General features: G+C 34.7%; 1 protein-coding gene across 2 annotated transcripts; it reads right to left on the minus strand.

Moving 5' to 3' along the window:
* Nucleotides 1–1,227: 1,227 nt before the first annotated feature.
* On the minus strand, nucleotides 1,228–18,879 carry lmbrd2b (LMBR1 domain containing 2b). Of its 2 annotated transcripts, none has more exons than XM_073824711.1 (18): nucleotides 18,831–18,879; nucleotides 16,563–16,780; nucleotides 16,367–16,479; nucleotides 16,185–16,283; nucleotides 13,853–14,020; nucleotides 13,556–13,766; nucleotides 13,365–13,439; nucleotides 13,170–13,283; nucleotides 12,916–13,099; nucleotides 12,651–12,832; nucleotides 8,769–8,902; nucleotides 8,555–8,660; nucleotides 8,337–8,434; nucleotides 8,123–8,226; nucleotides 6,685–6,731; nucleotides 6,439–6,553; nucleotides 5,626–5,752; nucleotides 1,228–2,941 (listed from the first exon to the last, which is right to left on the minus strand). In XM_073824711.1, the coding sequence occupies exons 2-18, from the start codon at nucleotides 16,734–16,736 to the stop codon at nucleotides 2,878–2,880; spliced, it is 2,115 nt and encodes a 704-aa protein (XP_073680812.1). In that variant the 5' UTR covers nucleotides 16,737–16,780; nucleotides 18,831–18,879; the 3' UTR covers nucleotides 1,228–2,877. The 2 variants fall into 2 exon arrangements, with proteins under 2 accessions (XP_073680812.1, XP_073680813.1); XM_073824712.1 differs by having other exon boundaries at nucleotides 18,729–18,867.
* Between the last annotated feature and the right edge of the window lie 546 nt (nucleotides 18,880–19,425).

The raw sequence follows: 19,425 nt of genomic DNA on the forward strand, positions 1-19,425 counted from the left end.
AAGTACCTTCACGTTTGGAACACAATAGAAAGGTCCCGAGAAGTAATGAGAATAAACAGTCGAAGTCAAAAGTTTACATACATCTTGCAGAATATTCAAAATGTCAATTATTTTACCAAATTAAGAGGTATCATACAAAATGCATGTTATTTTTTATTTAGTACTGACCTGAATAAAGTATTTTACATATAGGCTAGTCCACAACAGAAAATAAGTTGAATTTATAAAAATGACCCCGTTTAAAAGTTTACATACACTTGATTCTTAATACTGTGTTGTTACCTAAATGATCTGGACATAATGTTTTTTTTTTTTTGTGATAGTTGTTAATGAGTCCCTTGTTTGTCCTGAACAGTTAAACTGCCTGCTGTTCTTCAAAAAAAAAAAAAAAATCCTTAAGGTTTGCAGCATTTTTGTGTATTTGAACCCTTTCTAACAAAGACTGTATGGTTTTGAGATCCATCCTTTTACACTGAGGACAACTGAGGGACTGATATGCAACTATTACAGAAGGTTCAAACGCTCATTTAGAGCCAGGGGATGAAAATTTGTTAAATTTGGAGATCAGGGTAAACTTATTTTTTGTCTGCAGCTTCTGAAGGGCAGTACTAAATAGAAAAAAAAGATATTTAGGCAAAAAAGGAAAAATGTACACATCTTCATTCTGTTCAAGGTTACACCCTGGCTCTTAATGCATAGTTTTCTTCTTCTAGAGCAACAGTGAGCGTTTGAACCTTCTGTAATAGTTGCATATGAGTCCCTCAGTTGTCCTAAGTGTGAAAAAATGGATCTTATAATCATTAAATCATTGTTGGAAGGGGTTCAAATACACAAAAAGCTGAAAAACCACAGAATTTGTGGGACCTGAAGGATTTTTCTGAAGAACAGCAGGCAGTTTAACTGTTCAGGACAAACAAGGGTCTCGTGAACAACTATCACTAAACTAAAAAACAACAACAGTATTAACAACACAGTATTAAGAAACTTTTGAACAAGGTCATTTTTATAAATTCAACTATTATTTTCTTGTGTGGACTATATGTAAACGTCTTTCATGTCAAATATCTTAGCCAGGTCAGCACTAAATAAAAAATAACATGCATTTTGTACGATCCCTAATGCTAAAATAATTCACATTTTGCAGATTCTGCAAGGTGTATGTAAACTTTTGACTTCAACTGTAGATATGAACTTTAAATTCACAATATTAGCAAACAGACACAAATATGATTTAATCAATCATTTATTAATAATAGCAAGATTACATATGTGTTTATTTATGTACCACAATTCACTTACACCAAATTTACAAATCAACAGATTCCAGCATTAGATTCCAGTAGGCCTTTATCAGTACACTAGTCGAGAACTGACCATATCAAAAAGATTACACCTCATTGGCAACAAAATGATTATCTTCATAAATACACAGTAGATATTACTATCAGCAAACCAAAAACACAAGGCCCTTCTTCTTTCAACTCAAAGGGCTAAATTTGCTATCAAAATACATTAATTAGAGATGAAACCATGATGCTTAGCATTTGTGAAGAGTAGACATACTGTTTGTAGTGAAATATACATCACGTATAGCTGCTACTGCACTTCCTGTGAGAAATGAGTAAGACTCAGTAGAACACCATGCAAAATTTACATCAGGTATGCTTGATGAGATTTTCATGTATTAAAAATGTGATTCCCTCACATCTTGCCATGCACTCGGTAGTCTTGTTTTATAAGCTTGTTATGTAGTTGCTAACTTCTTTCAACACCTTCATATACTGACAGTCTGTTTTCTACAAGAAAACCACACTGGTGATAAAGAGATGTTTATAAGTCTGGAAAACCAGCACATAAATTTGTAATCCATTAAACCTGACACAACAGAATGTGTCCTTAAAGCTATTTCAACAGCCTTGCCTTTTCAGAATAAGTCACATACGTACCAGTGCAAATCAAAAATGGCCTCAGACATTAATCTACAAGACTACAGCTAAAATAATGTAACGAATATAACTTCATTATAAATACGATGTGCAGGGATAACAATAAACATTTAAAAACAAACAAAGAATGTTTCTAATAAACAAATAATACAGCTTGATTAACTTAAATCAAATGTTTGTGAAAATAAATAATATTATTTCCTTCATTCATTAAAAAAAAAAAAAAAAATTCATGGATGGAATGTTAAGATAAAACTTAAAAAAAAAAAAAAACTTACATTTTGCCACCCACATGACCTACTTGAAATCCATAACACTTTTAAAGTTAAATATGAGTGTTATTTTAACTGTAGATTTCTAAACCCTCAATCCTGAGCAATCCCTCCGGCTTTATACCGAAACAATCACATGTACAAAAAAAAAAAAAACACTGCACAGTATTCTGTAAGACAGCCTATATCTAGACTTATAAAATCTCTATTCACAATAACACCTAACATAAATTGGCCACATGTACGTCATTTCATGTTTACTCGACTGATGTAAACGTTCAGGTACATTACCTGATGCCTATCAGCAGTAACTGATGAGAAAACAGTGTGTTGAGTTAAATTTTCCCCATCTGTAGTACCTTTCATGACCTTTCTGACTGTTTAGCATTAACTGACTCATTTCTTGAAGAAACTGTGAGCAAAAGAGACATTTCCCATGTGTTTCATGTAGCAGTCTGACTGCCTGGCACTTCAAAACAAGTGTGAACTTTTTTCTGTGTGTTTATCAGGACGCATGCAGATGACTACACTGCATTACAGGATACAGAAAGTCAAAGATGTTTAAAATGAGAGGGACAGACCACAGCTGTAGGAGTGTTTTAAGAGGTAAAATTCAGAATATTGTCTCATGACAGTGTTTTTGACCAAAGTGAAAAACATCAAACATCATCAAAGATTCGGCTTCGAGAAGACGACATTGAGAGGTACCTTCCACCGGTATGTCTGTGGGGAAGGAAACAAAAGAGTGAGTGCATGCAGTGCAGAAAAAAAAAAAGAAACCTCATGACAACAGTACAGAATGGAAGATGTATTTTTCTTGGCCAAAACCCAGAAACAACTTAGCATTTAGCATTTGTGGTTTCATCATCCTGAAGCCACTGGGTTTTTGTTAAAAGCCTGTAATAAGGCCAGAGGTTAACAGAGGTTCAAAAACATTTTATTATATGGCATAAAATCAATAATACACTCTTGTGATATTTTAAAGCTTTTACTTGTCTAAAGGTGTGTCACACCAAAAGTTAATTTAATTATTCACATGACTAGATTATATACAAAGTCAATGCAAAGAATTGAGCAGACGTTAATTCACGGCAGGCGACACAAAATTTGCGATGTGACTGCCCCAACGCGAGATATGCTCAATACTGTAGGTCTTAAATTTATACCCTGGAGTAACAGCTCTCTACCAGTTACAAAAGACACTGTAACAATCTGTCACAGGCAATTAGTTGCATTTTTCATCAGTTAATTTCTTAAATTTTCCTTTGACTATGTTCTGGCCTACCATCTAGTGGTGAATTTTTTTGTGGCCCGATGGCAAAGCTTTAATTATTCATGTGAGTAGATTACACACAATAAATTCAGGGCAGGCGACAAAATTTGCGATGTGATTGCTGCGAACGCGTGATATTTGCTCAATAGATCTGTCATGACTGCAACAGTTACTCACAATTTTTAAGAGTCTTAAAAAGGTCTTAAATTGAACTTTCTGATTCCTGTATATACCCTGGAGTAACAGCTCTCTACCAGTTACAAAATACACTGTAACAATCTGTCAACAATCTGTCGTTCCTGATGCAGCTTCACCCACAGCAGAAGTGAGTATAAGGGTTTTTTATGCATCTTTGCAAATGCCCTTTCTTAATAATGTGCTTGTTGGCAAGTTTCGCAGTTAAACGTGCTAAATGCAGCTAAAGTAAACATCACGTCTCATAATCCGAGGCAGAGACGGGCGGGGCAAGCAGAACTCATTTGCATTTAAAGGAGCAGGCAATAAAATGAGTTGATATTTTGCAGAGCTGATTTTGACAAGGTAAAAAGGTGTTTTTTACACTACTATTGAGAATTTTTAACCAAAGTATATTATAGACTTTTCATTAAAGGAGAACTCCGGTGTGATATTGACCTAAAGTGTATTGAATCATGATACCGAGTGTGAACGTACCTTGCATATTTCATCTCGGTTTGTGTCCAGCTGTCCGAAATCTGGGGTCAGTTAGCCGATGCTCACAACAGGTTGTCAATGAAAGTCAATCGGGCATCGAAGGAGCCATGTAAATAAATCACTGTTTTACGCCATTTACGAGGCACAAAGTAGCTCCGCACTTCATCGGTAGACTTCCTAGGGCCCTGACATTTAAAACGAGACATTGAGAACTCAGAAAAAGCACCGGTAGTTTATTTACAAGAAGATTTATACAGACAGTACCTGGGGAAAGAAAATCCGGTCGCCGCCATCCTGAACTTAGTCACGATAAATCGAGTGTCGAGCACCAATGAATTTATCAGGTTATCAACGTATCAGGTAGTAGTTTCCTTCGTGCTCGACACTCGACTTATCGTGACTACATTTAAGATGGCGGCGACAGCTCTGTTCCTGGTGGAAGATGTCTGTATAAATCTTCTTGTAAATAAACTACCGGTGCTTTTTCTGAGTTCGCAATGTCTCGTTTTAAATGTCAGGGCCCTAGGAAGTCTACCGATGAAGTGTGGAGCTACTTTGTGCCTCGTAAATGGCGTAAAACAGTGATTTATTTACATGGCTTTTCCGATGCCCTGTTCACTCTCATAGACAGCCTGTTGTGAGCATCGGCTAACTGACCCCAGATTTCGGACAGCTGGACACAAACCGAGATGAAATATGCAAGGTACGTTCACACTCGGTATCATGATTCAATACACTTTAGGTCAATATCACACCGGACTTCTCCTTTAAGACGCTAAAGAGTCCTATGAACTTGTGGAAAATGGGCATCCGATGACCCCTTTAAGGTTGAACCACTGATGTCACATGGAAGATTTAAAAAATGTCCTCACTACCTTTCTGGTCCTTGAACGTGGTAGTTGTGTTGCTGCTTATGCAGGTTCTGAAAGCTCTGTGATTTGATCAAAAATATCTTAATTTGTCTTTCGAAGATGAACGAAGGTCTTACAGGTTTGGAACAACATGAGGGTGAGTAATTGATGACAAAATTTTAATTTTTGGGTGAACCACCCTTTTAAACATCAACACTTCGAATGGATAAACTTATCTACTCACTAGTTGACTTTAATGGTCTCATTTTGTTTAGAATTGTGCTCTTGCAATCTATTCTAATCAAACTTTCAGGGATTTTTTTTTAAATAAAGACTAAAGAGTTATTGGAAACGTAGTGATTGTGATGTAGTTGTATAGTTTGTTTATAGTCTACATTTAGCTTTTGTAATTCTGTTTAGGCTTTAAAATGGTAAAAGTTGTTCTCATTTGTGAAGATTATCATGATGAACAAAACATGTAAATTGGTCACTGAGCTTATTTTCTGCAATAACTCAAAACGCAATTTGTCAAGGGAACAAAGTTGATGCTAACTTGTGTTGGCCCACAAAAATATTTAATTACTGCAGCTCAAAATAAAACTCAAACTAACCTGCCAGGTTCAGATTGCAAAGGGTCATCAGTGAGTGTTTCAGCATTAAAATCCAACGGCTCAGCGTCCTGCAACAACTCAATGCTGTCTCGCCCTGTCTGGCTGCCGCTACGGGTGTACTTGGCCTCTGTGTATAAAAATAAACAGGTAAATATTCAACTGACTGCTTCTTTGCAAAAGTCACTTAAAGGATTAGTTCACTTCCAGAATAAACATTTCCTGATAATTTACTCACCCCCATGTCATCCAAGATGTTCATGTCTCTTTTCTTCAGTCGAAAAGAAATTAAGGTTTTTGAGGGCAACATTCCAGGATTTTTCTCAATATAGTGGACTTCAATGGGAGCAAACAGGTTAAAGGTCAAAATTGCAGTTTCAATGCAGCTTCAAAGGGCCCTACACAATCAAAGCTTGCTTAATGTGTGAAGTCATAGATGTGCATCACAGAGCTAGTACAAGATGAGCATGTGTGGGTTTTTTTTAGAAAATGACCGATTATTTCACTAAAGACCCTTATTTTTTAGCTGGGATTGTGTAGAGCCTTTTGAAGCTGCATTGAAACTGCAATTTGGACCTGCAACCTGTTGACCACAATTGAAGTCAACTATATGGAGAAAAATCCTGGATTTTTTTTTTTTTTTTTTTTCGTCATTTCAAAACGTCATTTCTTTTTGACTGAAGAAATAAAGACATGAACATCTTGGATGACATAGGGGTGAGTAAAGTATCAGGAAAATGTAATTTTGTATAGAGTAATAACAAATACTCTATAGGAATACTTCAGGACATATGTCTTATTGAGCATTGAACATACGCCGGTTTGTGTTTGAATTTAGGGTTTCGCCATAGTTGGTTTCCTTCAACTCAGACATGGACATCCGGTTTCTGGAAGCAGCCTCATCTCGCTGTGCATAACGCTCTCTCCATTCCTGTCACATACAAACACATATATACATACATATACATATATATATATATATATATATATATATATATATATATATTTAATGAATTATTAGAGTAGGTATGTATATATTACTCTGTACTTCATATAACTCACTCTTCGTCTGTTCTCTCCATCTTCTATTCTTTGGCGTTTTCTTTTTTCTATGCAAGAAAAAACAACAAAAGTCAGATACATGTCCTTGTTTAATACCGGATGGGACCATGTTAAAAGTTAATGTTCGTGTCAGCAGTAACTACCCCTCTGACGCAAGTTGAGGTTTTCACCACTGCAGAAAGTAGAGCTGTGCAATGAGCAAAATGATTTCTGTCTGAAACACTATTTATTTCTGTATCTAACCACAACAACCACAGCAGGACTGCGCTACCTTATTTTTATACTACCGGTCCAGCAGTCAGATAAGCTTGACATAAAATTTTTCTGATGATCTTAAAAGGTTTTTGCTTATCTGTTTAAAATTATTCTTATAGACATATTGGGCCTGTGAATGAATTTCTTTAGAAAGCAAAAAAAAATAAAAATTAAACATAAATAAACATGTTTATTTTATATTCCTGTTTATATATTTAATATATTAATATATACACAGTAGAGGTAAAAAGTTTACATACACCTTGCAGAATCTGCGAAATGTTAATTTTACCAAAATAACAGGGATCATTCAAAATGGATGTTAAAAGCTGAATAAGAGATTTTACAGAAAAGATGTTTACATATAGTTCACAAGAGAAAATAATAGTTGAATTTATAAAAATGACCCTGTTCAAAAGTTTACATACACTTGATTCTTAATACTGTGATGTTACCTGAATGATCCACAGTTGTGTTTTTTTGTTTAGTGATAGTTGTTCATGAGTCAATTGTTTGTCCTGAACAGTTAAACTGCCTGCTTTTCTTCAGAAAAATCCTTCTGGTCCCACAAATTCTTGTTTTTTCAGCTTTTTTGTGTATTTGAACCCTTTCCAACAACGACTGTATGATTTTAAGATCCATCTTTTCACACTGAGGACAACTGAGGGACTCATATGCAACTATTGCAGAAGGTTCAAACACTGATGCCCCAGAAGGAAAACACAATGCATTAAGAGCTGGGGATGTAAACCTTTGAACTGAATAAAGATGCGTAGATTTTTCTTATTTTGCCTAAATATCATATTTTTTCATTTAGTACTGCCCTTCAGAAGCTACGGAAGATAAACACATGTTTCCCAAAGGACAAAATAAGTTAAATTTACCCTGATCTTCAAATTCCAAAAGTTTTCACCCCCAGCAACAGTATTAAGAATCAAGTGTATGTAAACTTTTGAACAGGGTCATTTTTATAAATTCAACTATTATTTTCTCTTGTGGACTTTATGTAAATGTCTTTTTTGTGAAATATCTTATTCAGGTCAGAACTAAATAAAAAAATAACATGCATTTTGTATGAACCCTCTCATTTTGGTAAAATAATTAACATTTTACAGATTCAGCAAGGTGTATGGTAACTTTTGACCTCAACTGTATCATGCATTTTAATATATAAACAAATCACCTCTGCGCAGGAGTTCTCTGCCTTCATCTATGAGGTCAGAGGTCATTTCATTGTCTCCCATGAACTGCTGGAAACCCAGGAGGTTCAGGCATCGTGTGCCAAGACTGGGCAGAAATGATTTAAAATCAATCAGAAACTACAACATGACATTTCACACGTAATACCCAACAAGAAACTCTTATGTTTGCTGATTTAAAGAAAATATTAGACTAACCTGAAGTATGTAGCAATGCAAAGAATGACGATCAGCATGGGGTAATAGATGTAGAAGCCGTTGGCAATGAAGGACAGGACTCGCATGGAACCCATGATCTACAACACAGAAGGTTTCTTTAATGTTTAATAGTAATTAGACATTTCAAAATGGGACGTCTTGTTGCTCTAAATTACTAAAATAATTCTGTGCATTTTAGATAATGCTAAAAGACTCACAGAGGTGTATGCCGTCTGCTGCTTTGCTTGGTGGGATATGGCAGAATCCATGTGAATCAGTCCCAGAAAGTTTAGACAAAGTGGGGGAGTCAAGCGGCAAAAAAGCCTAGTAAACAACACAGGTTTTTGTGGTTTAACAGAATAACTACTGTTAGAGTTCACTGTAAACACAATTCAGTTTAATACACTCAATACTGCTATCTGTGAAACATACATGCTGCTGAATTGCAGGCTGTAAGCGTCGGTTTGGTGATGTGAGGCCAGGTAGTAGTAGTTGAAGACTCGGATGCGAAACACAGTGGAGTAGACACAGGTGCAAAGGAAAAAGATGGTAATGAAGCACGCCATCTACAGGACAAAATGACAATATTAGTTTGTTTCAGCTGATGCCACAAACAAAACCAGGTCAGAGTATGGCAGGAAGCTCTTAGTTTTGGTCTGTGGCAGGAGTTGGTAAACTTATTGATATAGTGTGAATAAAATAAACGAATGCATCAGAATCAGCTATACTGCCAAGTATGCTTACACATACACTGTCTTTGTGACAGAGGCTTCCAGTGCACTGACAGAATAACAGCAACAAGACACACTAAAAATTTGTTAAATGAATAAACTTAATTAAAATTAAAAAAAATTATATAAAAAATATAAAAAAAAAAAAAAAAAATAATAATAATATATATATATATATATATATTTATCACCAAAACAACACGGCCGAAACGGTATGTTGACGCAAACAGAAACCGCAGCCTGCATGTGCTTGTCTGAAGCAACACATCTGCGGTGTGGACGTATTTCAGGACGTATTTTCGTATTTTTTATCTGAGAAAGACCCACGGATAGCGATTTGCAAAACTTGTAATGCCGAAATTTCAAGAGGGGGTGTGTCTGCAGTGGTGCGTGTTGTGATGAGAGCAGAGATCGAGACAGATGTAGCTTTCAGTGAGAGAAAAACAATGGCTTTATGTTGGTGTTACGTCGCAATATTTTAAAGATATATCTTTTCTATATACTGTATTTTCATAAATATTTATGTTTTAAACCATGGATGTGAGTCAATGGATATTACACAAGCAACGTAAAAACTGCTCAATATGTTAAAGTGAAAGTAAAAACTGACAGTGCTTTCAGCATCTGACGTGCATTCTCTCAGAGACAATGAGAGAAGATTATACTTCATATGCTGATATTAATTTAGTCCCCTAATATTTTTTCTTGTGCCCCGAACATGGTGGGAAAAAAATAAAAAGAAACGCATTGTGTGTAAGGTTTGTTCTTGAAAGTCGGTTCTTGAAATAAAGCTCTTAATTTGCATTGATGACTGCAGTGTTATTAGGGGTTAAGAAAGACTTAAAGGGATAGTTCACCCAAAAATGATAATTTGATGTTTATTTGCTTACCCCCAGGGCATCCAAGATGTAGGTGACTTTGTTTCTTCAGCAGAACACAAACAAAGATTTTTCACAAAAACCAGTGCAGTCTGTCAGTCAAATAATGGCAGTCAATGGTTACCAAATCTTTAGAGGAAAGAAAAACATACACAGACAAATCCAAATTACACCCTGCGGCTCGTGACGATACACTGATGTCCTAAGACACGAAACGATCCTGATTGTTCAAACCGATTTAAAGCTAAAAGATTACATTTGCTTGTGCAAACTCATCCGGGACTTTTAACCGATTTCCCCTTACGGCGTTTGCGTCTACTACGCCAGAGCGCGTTCACATGTCACGAGCCGGATGCAAAGTATATAAATACTGTTCAGTTTCACACAAAAACTGATCGTTTCATGTCTTAGGACATCAATGTATCGTCATGAGCCGCAGGGTGCAATTTGGATTTGTCTGTGAATGTTTTTGGTTACTTTTAAAAGTTTGGTGCCCATCCACTCATATTATTTGGCTGGCAGACTGCACTGTTTTTTGTTACAAATCTTCGTTTGTGTTCTGCTGAGGAAACAAAGTCACCTACATCTTGGATGCCCTGTGGGTAAGCAGATAAACATCAAATTTTCATTTTTGGGTGAACTATCCCTTTAATTATGATTTCAGGTGGTCTTAAATGTGGGGACTGAAAGACAAGAATTGCGATGAAAAAGGCTATCCACTGAATAAATAGAAGCCCTGCATGTTTCAAGGTCATTTGCTGCACTGCTTTGTGTACTACCAACCTGATAGCGCCTCCTGCTGGAAGAGAAACATGTAGAGTTGTAAATGTGAACTGATGGATCCACAAGATAAAGTGTTATAAAAATGTAAACACTTAAACAATTTAAACAAAGGCAGTAAAATATATGTGTATGTTATTTAAGTAATATAATACTTGATTGATAATAATTGTTTAAATTAATATAATTGATTTATTCTTTGAAACTTTAATATTAATTTATGCAATTGCAATGCCTTGATTTTAGTAAAATTAGTACACAGTCATAGCCATAAATGCAATGGTACTAATAATTCGCATAATTCTTTCGGTGTTTCGGTTTTGGTTTTCGGCCTTGGTTTCCTCTTTTTCGGTCTCGGTCAAGAATTTTCATTTCGGTGCATCCCTAATATATATATATATATATATATATATATATAAATAAATAAATAAAATGAAAACTTTTTGAAAGAAGGATCGGATCCATTAAACTGATAAAAAGAAACAGTAGAAACTTATTGTTGTTTTAGAAATAACATCTTATTATAAGAAAAGATGTGGTTTTAATGAGAAAAAGATAATGTTTTCACTAAATATCTTGTTATTATGAGAAAAGATGTTTTAACAACATAGCATCTCGTTATTATGAAAAAAATGTTGTTTTAACAAGAGAATTATGTTGTTTCAATTACAAAATTAAATTATCACTTCTTAATTGCATTTATAATTACAATAGATTTCTATTTAAAAAATTCTGAAAGAAAATGTATCACGTTTTCCACAAAAATTGTTTCAACATTGATAATAAAATTAAGAAATGGACTGGAATAATGGATACTGAAAAACATGTGAAACACGGGGGTGAAAAAAGAATTACAATAATAATGTATTTTTTGAATCAAATAAATGCAGTCTTGCTGAGCATATGAGATTCCTTCTTTTTTTTTTTTAATTAAATCTAATATTTTTAAAAATTTCAATAATTCCATTTGGCTTTAATACAATATAAATGCTATATAAACATTTAAAACAGTCAATTTGAAAGTCATTTTTAAATGATCAAACTTAATGTTTGAATATAAATTAAATTAATTATATTTTTCATAAGGGGAACATTACTTGATCCATGGCATTATTATTAATTATTACTAGTATTACTACTAAATAAATTAAATAAGAAATATTACTAATGTAACATTTTACTGTAAGTAAGAAAAATAATAATAAACCTATTATCATCATATTTAAAATAAATATAAATACATTTATTTTAACATACAACTGTAAAATTACATTGAGCATAAGAGACTCCTTTTTAAAGGACTCATTTTTTACAGTCAAACCAAAAATTATTCAGACACCAGATATAATGTTTGATATTTTTTTACTAGTGGGTGCAGGACACTGTAGTTCATTTATGTAAGTGAGAATGGCAAAATAAAGTAAACTGTGACATATTATAACCAAAACGTCATACAATAGACTACCAGTAAAACTGATTTGGGACCAAAAAATATTCACTTTGACCTGACCATGTTTCTATCAAAGTTATCTGACATTATCAAGAAAAAAATTTTCTGACACTGTTTAACTCTTGAGTTCTTGTCAAATTTTATTACCATTTTCTGTGATAATGTGAGAATTTTTTTTAAGAAATTCTGACAGTTGCAACTCCGAATTATTCTCATTCTTCACCATTTTCGAAACTATAGCGAATAAACTGTGATAATATGAGAAATATTGAAGGTGTCTGAACAAATTTTGGTTTGAATGTAATTGAATGTATTGACATTATCTGCTGCCTTAATTTTTAGATTTTGCAACAACGTTTGGATAAAGATCTAAAAGCACCATAACCGCTTAAAGACCTGGAACCAAAAAGAACATACATGCATATTTTAATCACAGATTTTCCTAGATTAGATCCCTAAGCTCATGCAGACTCACCTCAATGTACAGGTAGTTGTAATCCCTCTCAGCAAGCTGGATAAACACAGCAAAGAGTGACAGAACGGGATGAGTGCTGAAAAAAGTGCACTCGGACCAAACCACAGCCACCGAAAACAGCGACAGAACCACAGACAGTACGCGGTAAAACCACTGCTTCAGCAAACACTCCCAGTACCACTCTGAAGAAGGAATTGAAAGACAGTAAAAGCAGGGTCAACATTAACATTTGTTTCAAATACATCATATCTATTGGAGCACCTACCTACTGTGGGAGTATAAATGTAGCGTCTGAACCAGCCTACAGGTTCTGGAGGGGCAAAACTGTGAACGAACTGCCGAGAGGTGCTGGTTTCGTTCTTGGCAACGTCCTCGAGATGGAAAGCCTGTTCCAGCAATATCTGCCACTGAACGCGAGTGCGATTGTGCCGCTGCACGGCGTAAATCACCTGAGAATCTAGCTGTTAGTAGTATTTCCAAGCTAAATTTTGAAACACGCAGAAAATAATTGAGCAGTACCTGCTTGTGTAGTTTCGAAAGACTTCTTTCAGTGGGATATGTGTTTTGTTTATCATCAAAATCCTCATAGTCATCCATATTCCTGCCCATTTTCTCCTGATATTCAACTGGACACTAAAAACAATAAGCAGAATTCTATTAAAAAAGAATAACATGATTAGTTCAAATCAACCTGCTATCATGTTCTCCTCTCACCTTTCGGAGAATGGTGTCCACGTTCTTCCTCAATGGATGATTATATTTGATTGATTCATTGATTTTTCGCACTTCCTATGATGAAAATACGAACAACTAAGACACAATGTTGGCTAAACAGACTCTGTTACCTTTCAAAAACCAGCTCAACTGATCTTTGTTTACTGTGTATAAACACACATGGCTTTCACCTCCATGACATCTTCTAGGTTCTCCTCTGAATCCGCTTTCTCTGTCATGAGCTTGGCTGCTTTGAAGTAAGTCTTGATGAGAAGGTGACCCTGGCGAGAGGCTTCCCAATATGAGCGAGGGATTTCGACCAGGCCGTAGCCCAACAGCAACACTAGAAGAAACAGACCCCAAGTGTTGGCCGCAGTGATGCCGATGGTTTGAAGCTCATACCTGGTGAAGTGATACAGAAAAGAAGAATCAATGTGAGCAGAACTTGGTTGCAACAATGGAAAAATATTCTGGATTGGTTTACAAACCAGGAAAGGTGCCACTGAGGATGCACAGCCACATAGATGAGAAGAGAGCCGAAGATGAAAAGATATGTGCCATAATAGATGGCATTCTCAATGAGAGCCGTTTTGATCTTTCCGGTAATGGAGAATCCTCCAGAGCGAGCATACGACTGCATGAATGGCAGAAGGAGCCTTGGAAGATAAAAATTGTTATTAACCACTATTCTTACAGGTATTTATAGAGACCTTGTCACATATTTTGTCGCACTGTCGGTTGCTTGTTGAAACCACTAAATCCTAATGGAATATGTCCTAAAACACAACTATTTTAATAGTTTATAGTAATGTTGGTTTGTAATGTTTGTAATGGTATTGTAGAGGAAACCATAAACATTTCTGTGATGGTTTCTATTGGGGTTTTTTTTTCAGCAGGGATAACGTATCGTTTTTAAGACATGTCGTTATTACGAGAAAAAATATGTAGTTTTTTACGAAATAACATCTCGTTATTACAAGAAAAGATGTTGTTTTAAGAAGATAATTGTCCTTTTATTGACATGACATATCTCGTTACAAGAAAAGATGTCGTTTTAATTACATAACATCTCGTTATTACAAGAAAAGATGTAATTTTAATGAGAAAAATATATTTTAACAACGTATCTCACTATTATGAGAAAAGATCACTGCAAAAAATGATTTTCTAGCTTAGAAAAAAATTCAAAAAATTCTTAAATCATTTTTTTTTTAAATGCACTTAATTTGGACTTTTTCTGAAAACAAGACAATAATTTTTATTCGTCTAGAAAATCCTTCTTGATTTAAGCATTTTTAGATATTTTGGCTGGAAACAAGACAAAAAATCTAAGCTAGAAAAGCATTTTTTGCAGTGATGTAATTTTAATAAGAAAAAAATGCTGTTTTACAACATAAAATCTCGTTATTATAAGATGACGTCTTTACTAGTTAATTGTCGTTTTAATGGTGTATCTTATTACGTGAAAAGATTATGTTTTAATAAGAAAAAGATGTAGTTTTAATGACAACATTATGAAAAAAGAAGTTGTTTTTAATAAGATAATTGTCGTTTTAATAACATATCTCTATTATGAGAAAAGAAGTTGTTTTAACCAAGACAATGAGCTTTAAAATTTATATTGTTATAGTTATATTTATTTTTTGACAGGGCCACTATTATTGGCATTGCTACTATATAAACAAAATACAGGGTTCCTATACAAAAATTTGATTTTTCAAAATTCCATAGTTTTCCAGAGTCAGATTTCCAAACCTCTCAGTAGTTTTTTAGACCATATTTAATGTAAACAGTTCATAGAACATTATTTTCAGCTTTATATTTGGTATATAGTAGAGTCATCTGTTAATTTTGGTTCCCTTGAGAAACTATTCACATGCGCATGGCAAGTTTTTGCATGCTTACGCATTACAATTTCTAGTTTTATATAACCTTTTCTAGTTTGTGCATCACTGCCATCTTATTATGAATAAAACAAGAGCATGGATGCACATGAATCAACTTGCTCAAAATTTGCTTTTCTTATGGTAGTACCTCCAATATTAAGGCCTAATGTCCAATTTAACAAATCGTCTGTGGCAGCGGAGAAACCATGACACAAAAAGGGCTGACGGCATAAAATTTGCCAAGTTCAAGGGTCTATAAAAAAAACTGATACTGTTTAAAAAAAAGTGTTTAAAATTTGGCTTTCATTAGGGCAGTATGCCATATTTCAAGGCCTTAGGTCTCTTTAACGCATAGTCTGTAGCAGCCAAGAAACTAAGTTTAATGGTTTCTTGTGTGCACATAAAAGTCTGTATTTTTTTTTTTTGCAAAGGTCCTTGGGGGTATGTAAAACGGTGCTAAGAATATAGTGAGAAGAAACCCAAAATGCTTATAACCTGCATTTTGTATAATGAAAAAGTGCACAGTGAATTTATTCAGTCGTATTTGACAATCACTAAACAGCTGCCATGAAACCTCATATTATGTACAATAATTTCATTTCATTTCATTCTTACTTTTCTATCAATTTCTATCAATCAAATAAAATTTCATACTTTTCCAAACCACATAGGAACCCTAAAAATAAGATATATTACTAGTGTATATTACTACAATTCACTCTGAAACAAGCATACATTTATTAATCAATTAAATTGCAATCTTTATGCTATCTGTTTTAGATAATTGCATTTAACCATGTTGCTATTTTGGGGTTTTTTCCCCCTCAATTAATTTTGCAGCCCTACAACAGACTTGTATAGTAACAGTGACAAATAACTATCAGGAAGATTTAAGACATCATTATCAAGTTTGAAAAGGACAAAGCTTTCTCACCAAGTGAGACACTGTGAGGTCCAATAAACAACCCTCCAGAACACGGGCATGATGCCATCTGGAATGTAGCTCCATGGTTTATAGCACACATGTTGGGTGCTTTGGAGAAAGAGACAGAATATATGTTCACAAACATGCAATATAACAGAATATATAGCCTGCAGGTGAACTCACAGGCTTACCTTTTATTGGGTGAGATAGAGGTATTTGGAGTCGTCTGGTTTGAAAGGACAGGGCTCACCGAGGGCGTCTGGGCATGTGCGTCGTGATCAATTAAACACTGCTTGTAGATTGTCTGAAAATAAATTGCACAAGTTGCCGAGTTGCATCAGGAATTAACTGCACCAGACACTTCTATTGAGTGGGAGCCACACTAACCGTGCTGACGTCCAGGGGAAGAATGAAGACGATGAGAAAGCATAAATACCAAGCCAGCAGTGTGCCAAAGAGAACCATGCGCTGCTGCTTCTTGAAGTCGCCATAGCGATGCAGGAGGAAGAGAGCCAGGAAAAAAACGACCACAATCTCTATTCCCAGCGCCGCCCCACTCATAGTGCACACCGCACTCCTCTCACTCTTCCAGCGACTGCGACCAACTGAAAACAGAAAAAGACAAAGACAGAAGGACAAATGAAATGCAAGAAACAGTTAAAAACCACATGAAATATAGGTTAAGGTTGAGGATTTCAATGAACTCCTCCTTTATGTTTTTTAATAGACAATAACCTGAATTTTTTCATAAAACTACAGTTGAAGTCAAAAGTTTACACACACCAAAATTATTTTACCAAATTAAGTGGGATCATACAAAATGCATGTTATTTTTTATTTAGTCCTAACCTGAATAAGATATTTCACATAAAAGATGTTTACATATAGAGCACAAGAGAAAATAATGTTTAATTTTTTTTTTTTTAAAAGACCCTGTTCAAAAGTTCACATACACTTGATTTGTAATACTGTGTTGTTACCTGAATGATCCACAGCTGTGTTTGTGTTTTTTTTTAGTTTAGTGATTGTTCATGATTCCCTTGTTTGTCCTGAACAGTTAAACTGCCCGCTGTTCTTCAAAAAAATCCTTCAGGTCCTACAAATTCTTTGGTTTTTCAGCATTTTTGTGTATTTACACCCTTTCCAACAATGACTGTATGATTTTGAGATCCATCTTTTCACACTGAGGACAACTGAGGGACTCATATACAACTATTACTTAAGGTTCAAATGCTCACTGATGCTTCAGAAGGAAACACGGAATTGGAATTTAAAGATCAGGGTAAATTTAACTTTTTTTTTTGTCTTCTGGGAAACATGTACGTGTCTTCTGTAGTGTCTGAAGGGCAGTACAAAATGAAAAAAATATGATATTTAGGCAAAATAAGAAAAATGTACACATCGTCATTCTGTTCTTTCTGCTCTTTCTGCATCATGTTTCCTTCTGAAGCATCAGTGAGCGCTTGAACCTTCTGTAATACTTGCATACAATATATTTTGTATGATCCCTCTTATTTTGGTCAAATAATTTACATTTTGCAGATTCTTTAAGGTGTATGTAAACTTTTGACTTCAACTGTATTTTAATATTATGCAGACAAAAAAGTGAGGAAACTGCAACCAATAAATCCAAAACAACATCAAAATCTATACTGAGGACAGTACAAACCTACAAATAGTTTAAGGTCCTGATATCTTGTGTATTTCAAATTATTTGATTTTAAGGTTATTTGAATGGGTAACAAACATAGATTTGGAAATTATTTCACTTATTTGTTTCGACTAATATTACATATAATTATGTGCTTGCCATAATGAAGCAGTTTATATGGTTACAAAACAAATATGCCCTCAACTCTTCTTTATCAAAATACGTCTGTGACTAGGCTATTCAAACAATTCATGACAGTTTGCAGCAGATGATGCATCTCAGAGACCCTTTTGTTTTTCCTCATTTGAGTGTAAGGACTAATTATGTGTCATTTGTTTATTCATTCACGCCTAAATAATCTTATGCAGACAATCAAGTTTAATGACGTGATAGGAAGTAGTGACAGGATTAATCGTTGAAATCTTCTTTTCAGACAGAACAGGTTCTTTTCAGCTTCATGATACATGTTGAAGTCGCATTCCTGTAACTAACACTGGAATTCAATTGTTTAACGAGTCATTGACTCGAGAATCGACTCTGACTGATTCAGTTCGATTGGTGAACAAATCGCTCAGAGCATCGTCAACTAGAGCCCATTTGCACCTTGCTTACAAGAAATGCAGCCAAACTGGTTTTAAATCGGGTTTGTAACCAGTTCATCAAAAAGATCCGACTCAAAAGAATGATTCAATGATTCAACGTATCGGACGTCGCTAAAATAAAGCATACACATAACGTTACAAACCTAATACATTACGTGCAGGGTTTTGCTATTTACACACAACTGTTTGACGATAACGCTTGCTTTCATCGCAGACAAATCTGTCAAAAATCTCCAGCTGATCATTACGGAGGTGTCCGTGTTTTGCTCTGAATCGTGGGATCAATTGAATTCGCCTTACCTCAGATCTGCTGCAGAGAAATATGTGACGGAATAAACTTACATCCTTATTCATGCCCAATGTAAAGACAAATCGAGAGCATTGCGTGATGATAAATATTACCTGGAGGAAATCCACATTTCACTGATTTCCAGAAAACAAACGTCACGCCTCTGACGCATCTTATGGGCGGTGGCCTATTTTCTTCTCGTGTTACAGGCAAAACGCCATAGGTGCATATCGCCAACTACTGCATGAGTGCAAAGAACTCGATATAAAATAGTTTTATCAGCAAAAAAGGTAAATCAGAACTCATGTAACAAAGAAAAAACCCCACTGTATTTCTTTTTGGGAAAGGTGCTATATTATAGTTCGTGTGTGATAAGATAATGTCTTCAGTGGCCTAGCTGTAAATTAGTTCCAAAAAAAGTTAATTATTGTAAAATGATTCTTTCATTTTCATTAAAATGGCCTACAGAAGAGGCAAATACAGTATACAATAAAATTATTATGGAAAATAGTAAACTACATTATAATAAAGGGAATATGCACAAATGTACACTACCATTCTATTTTTTTTAACAGTAAGATTTTTAATGTTTTTAAAGAAGGCTCTTCTGCTCACCAAGCCTTGATCCAAAGTACAGCAAAAACTGTAAAATTTTGAAATAATTTTACTATTTAAAATAACTGTTTTGTATTTGAATATATTTTAAAA

The sequence above is a fragment of the Garra rufa genome, chromosome 19, assembly GCF_049309525.1.
Source record: "Garra rufa chromosome 19, GarRuf1.0, whole genome shotgun sequence".
In the NCBI taxonomy this organism is placed as follows: domain Eukaryota; kingdom Metazoa; phylum Chordata; class Actinopteri; order Cypriniformes; family Cyprinidae; genus Garra; species Garra rufa.

What these genes read in the sequence shown, in the direction of transcription:
- lmbrd2b (XM_073824711.1), bottom strand. Translation starts at nt 16,736, where the DNA reads ATGAGTGGGGCGGCGCTGGGAATAGAGATTGTGGTCGTTTTTTTCCTG. An exon ending in ACAACTACCTGTACATTGAG is followed by an intron (nt 8,903 to 12,650) that starts GTGAGTCTGCAT and finishes TTTGTCCTGTAG; the next exon opens with ATGGCGTGCTTCATTACCAT. An exon ending in TGCATTGCTACATACTTCAG is followed by an intron (nt 8,227 to 8,336) that starts GTTAGTCTAATA and finishes ATTTCTGCCCAG; the next exon opens with TCTTGGCACACGATGCCTGA.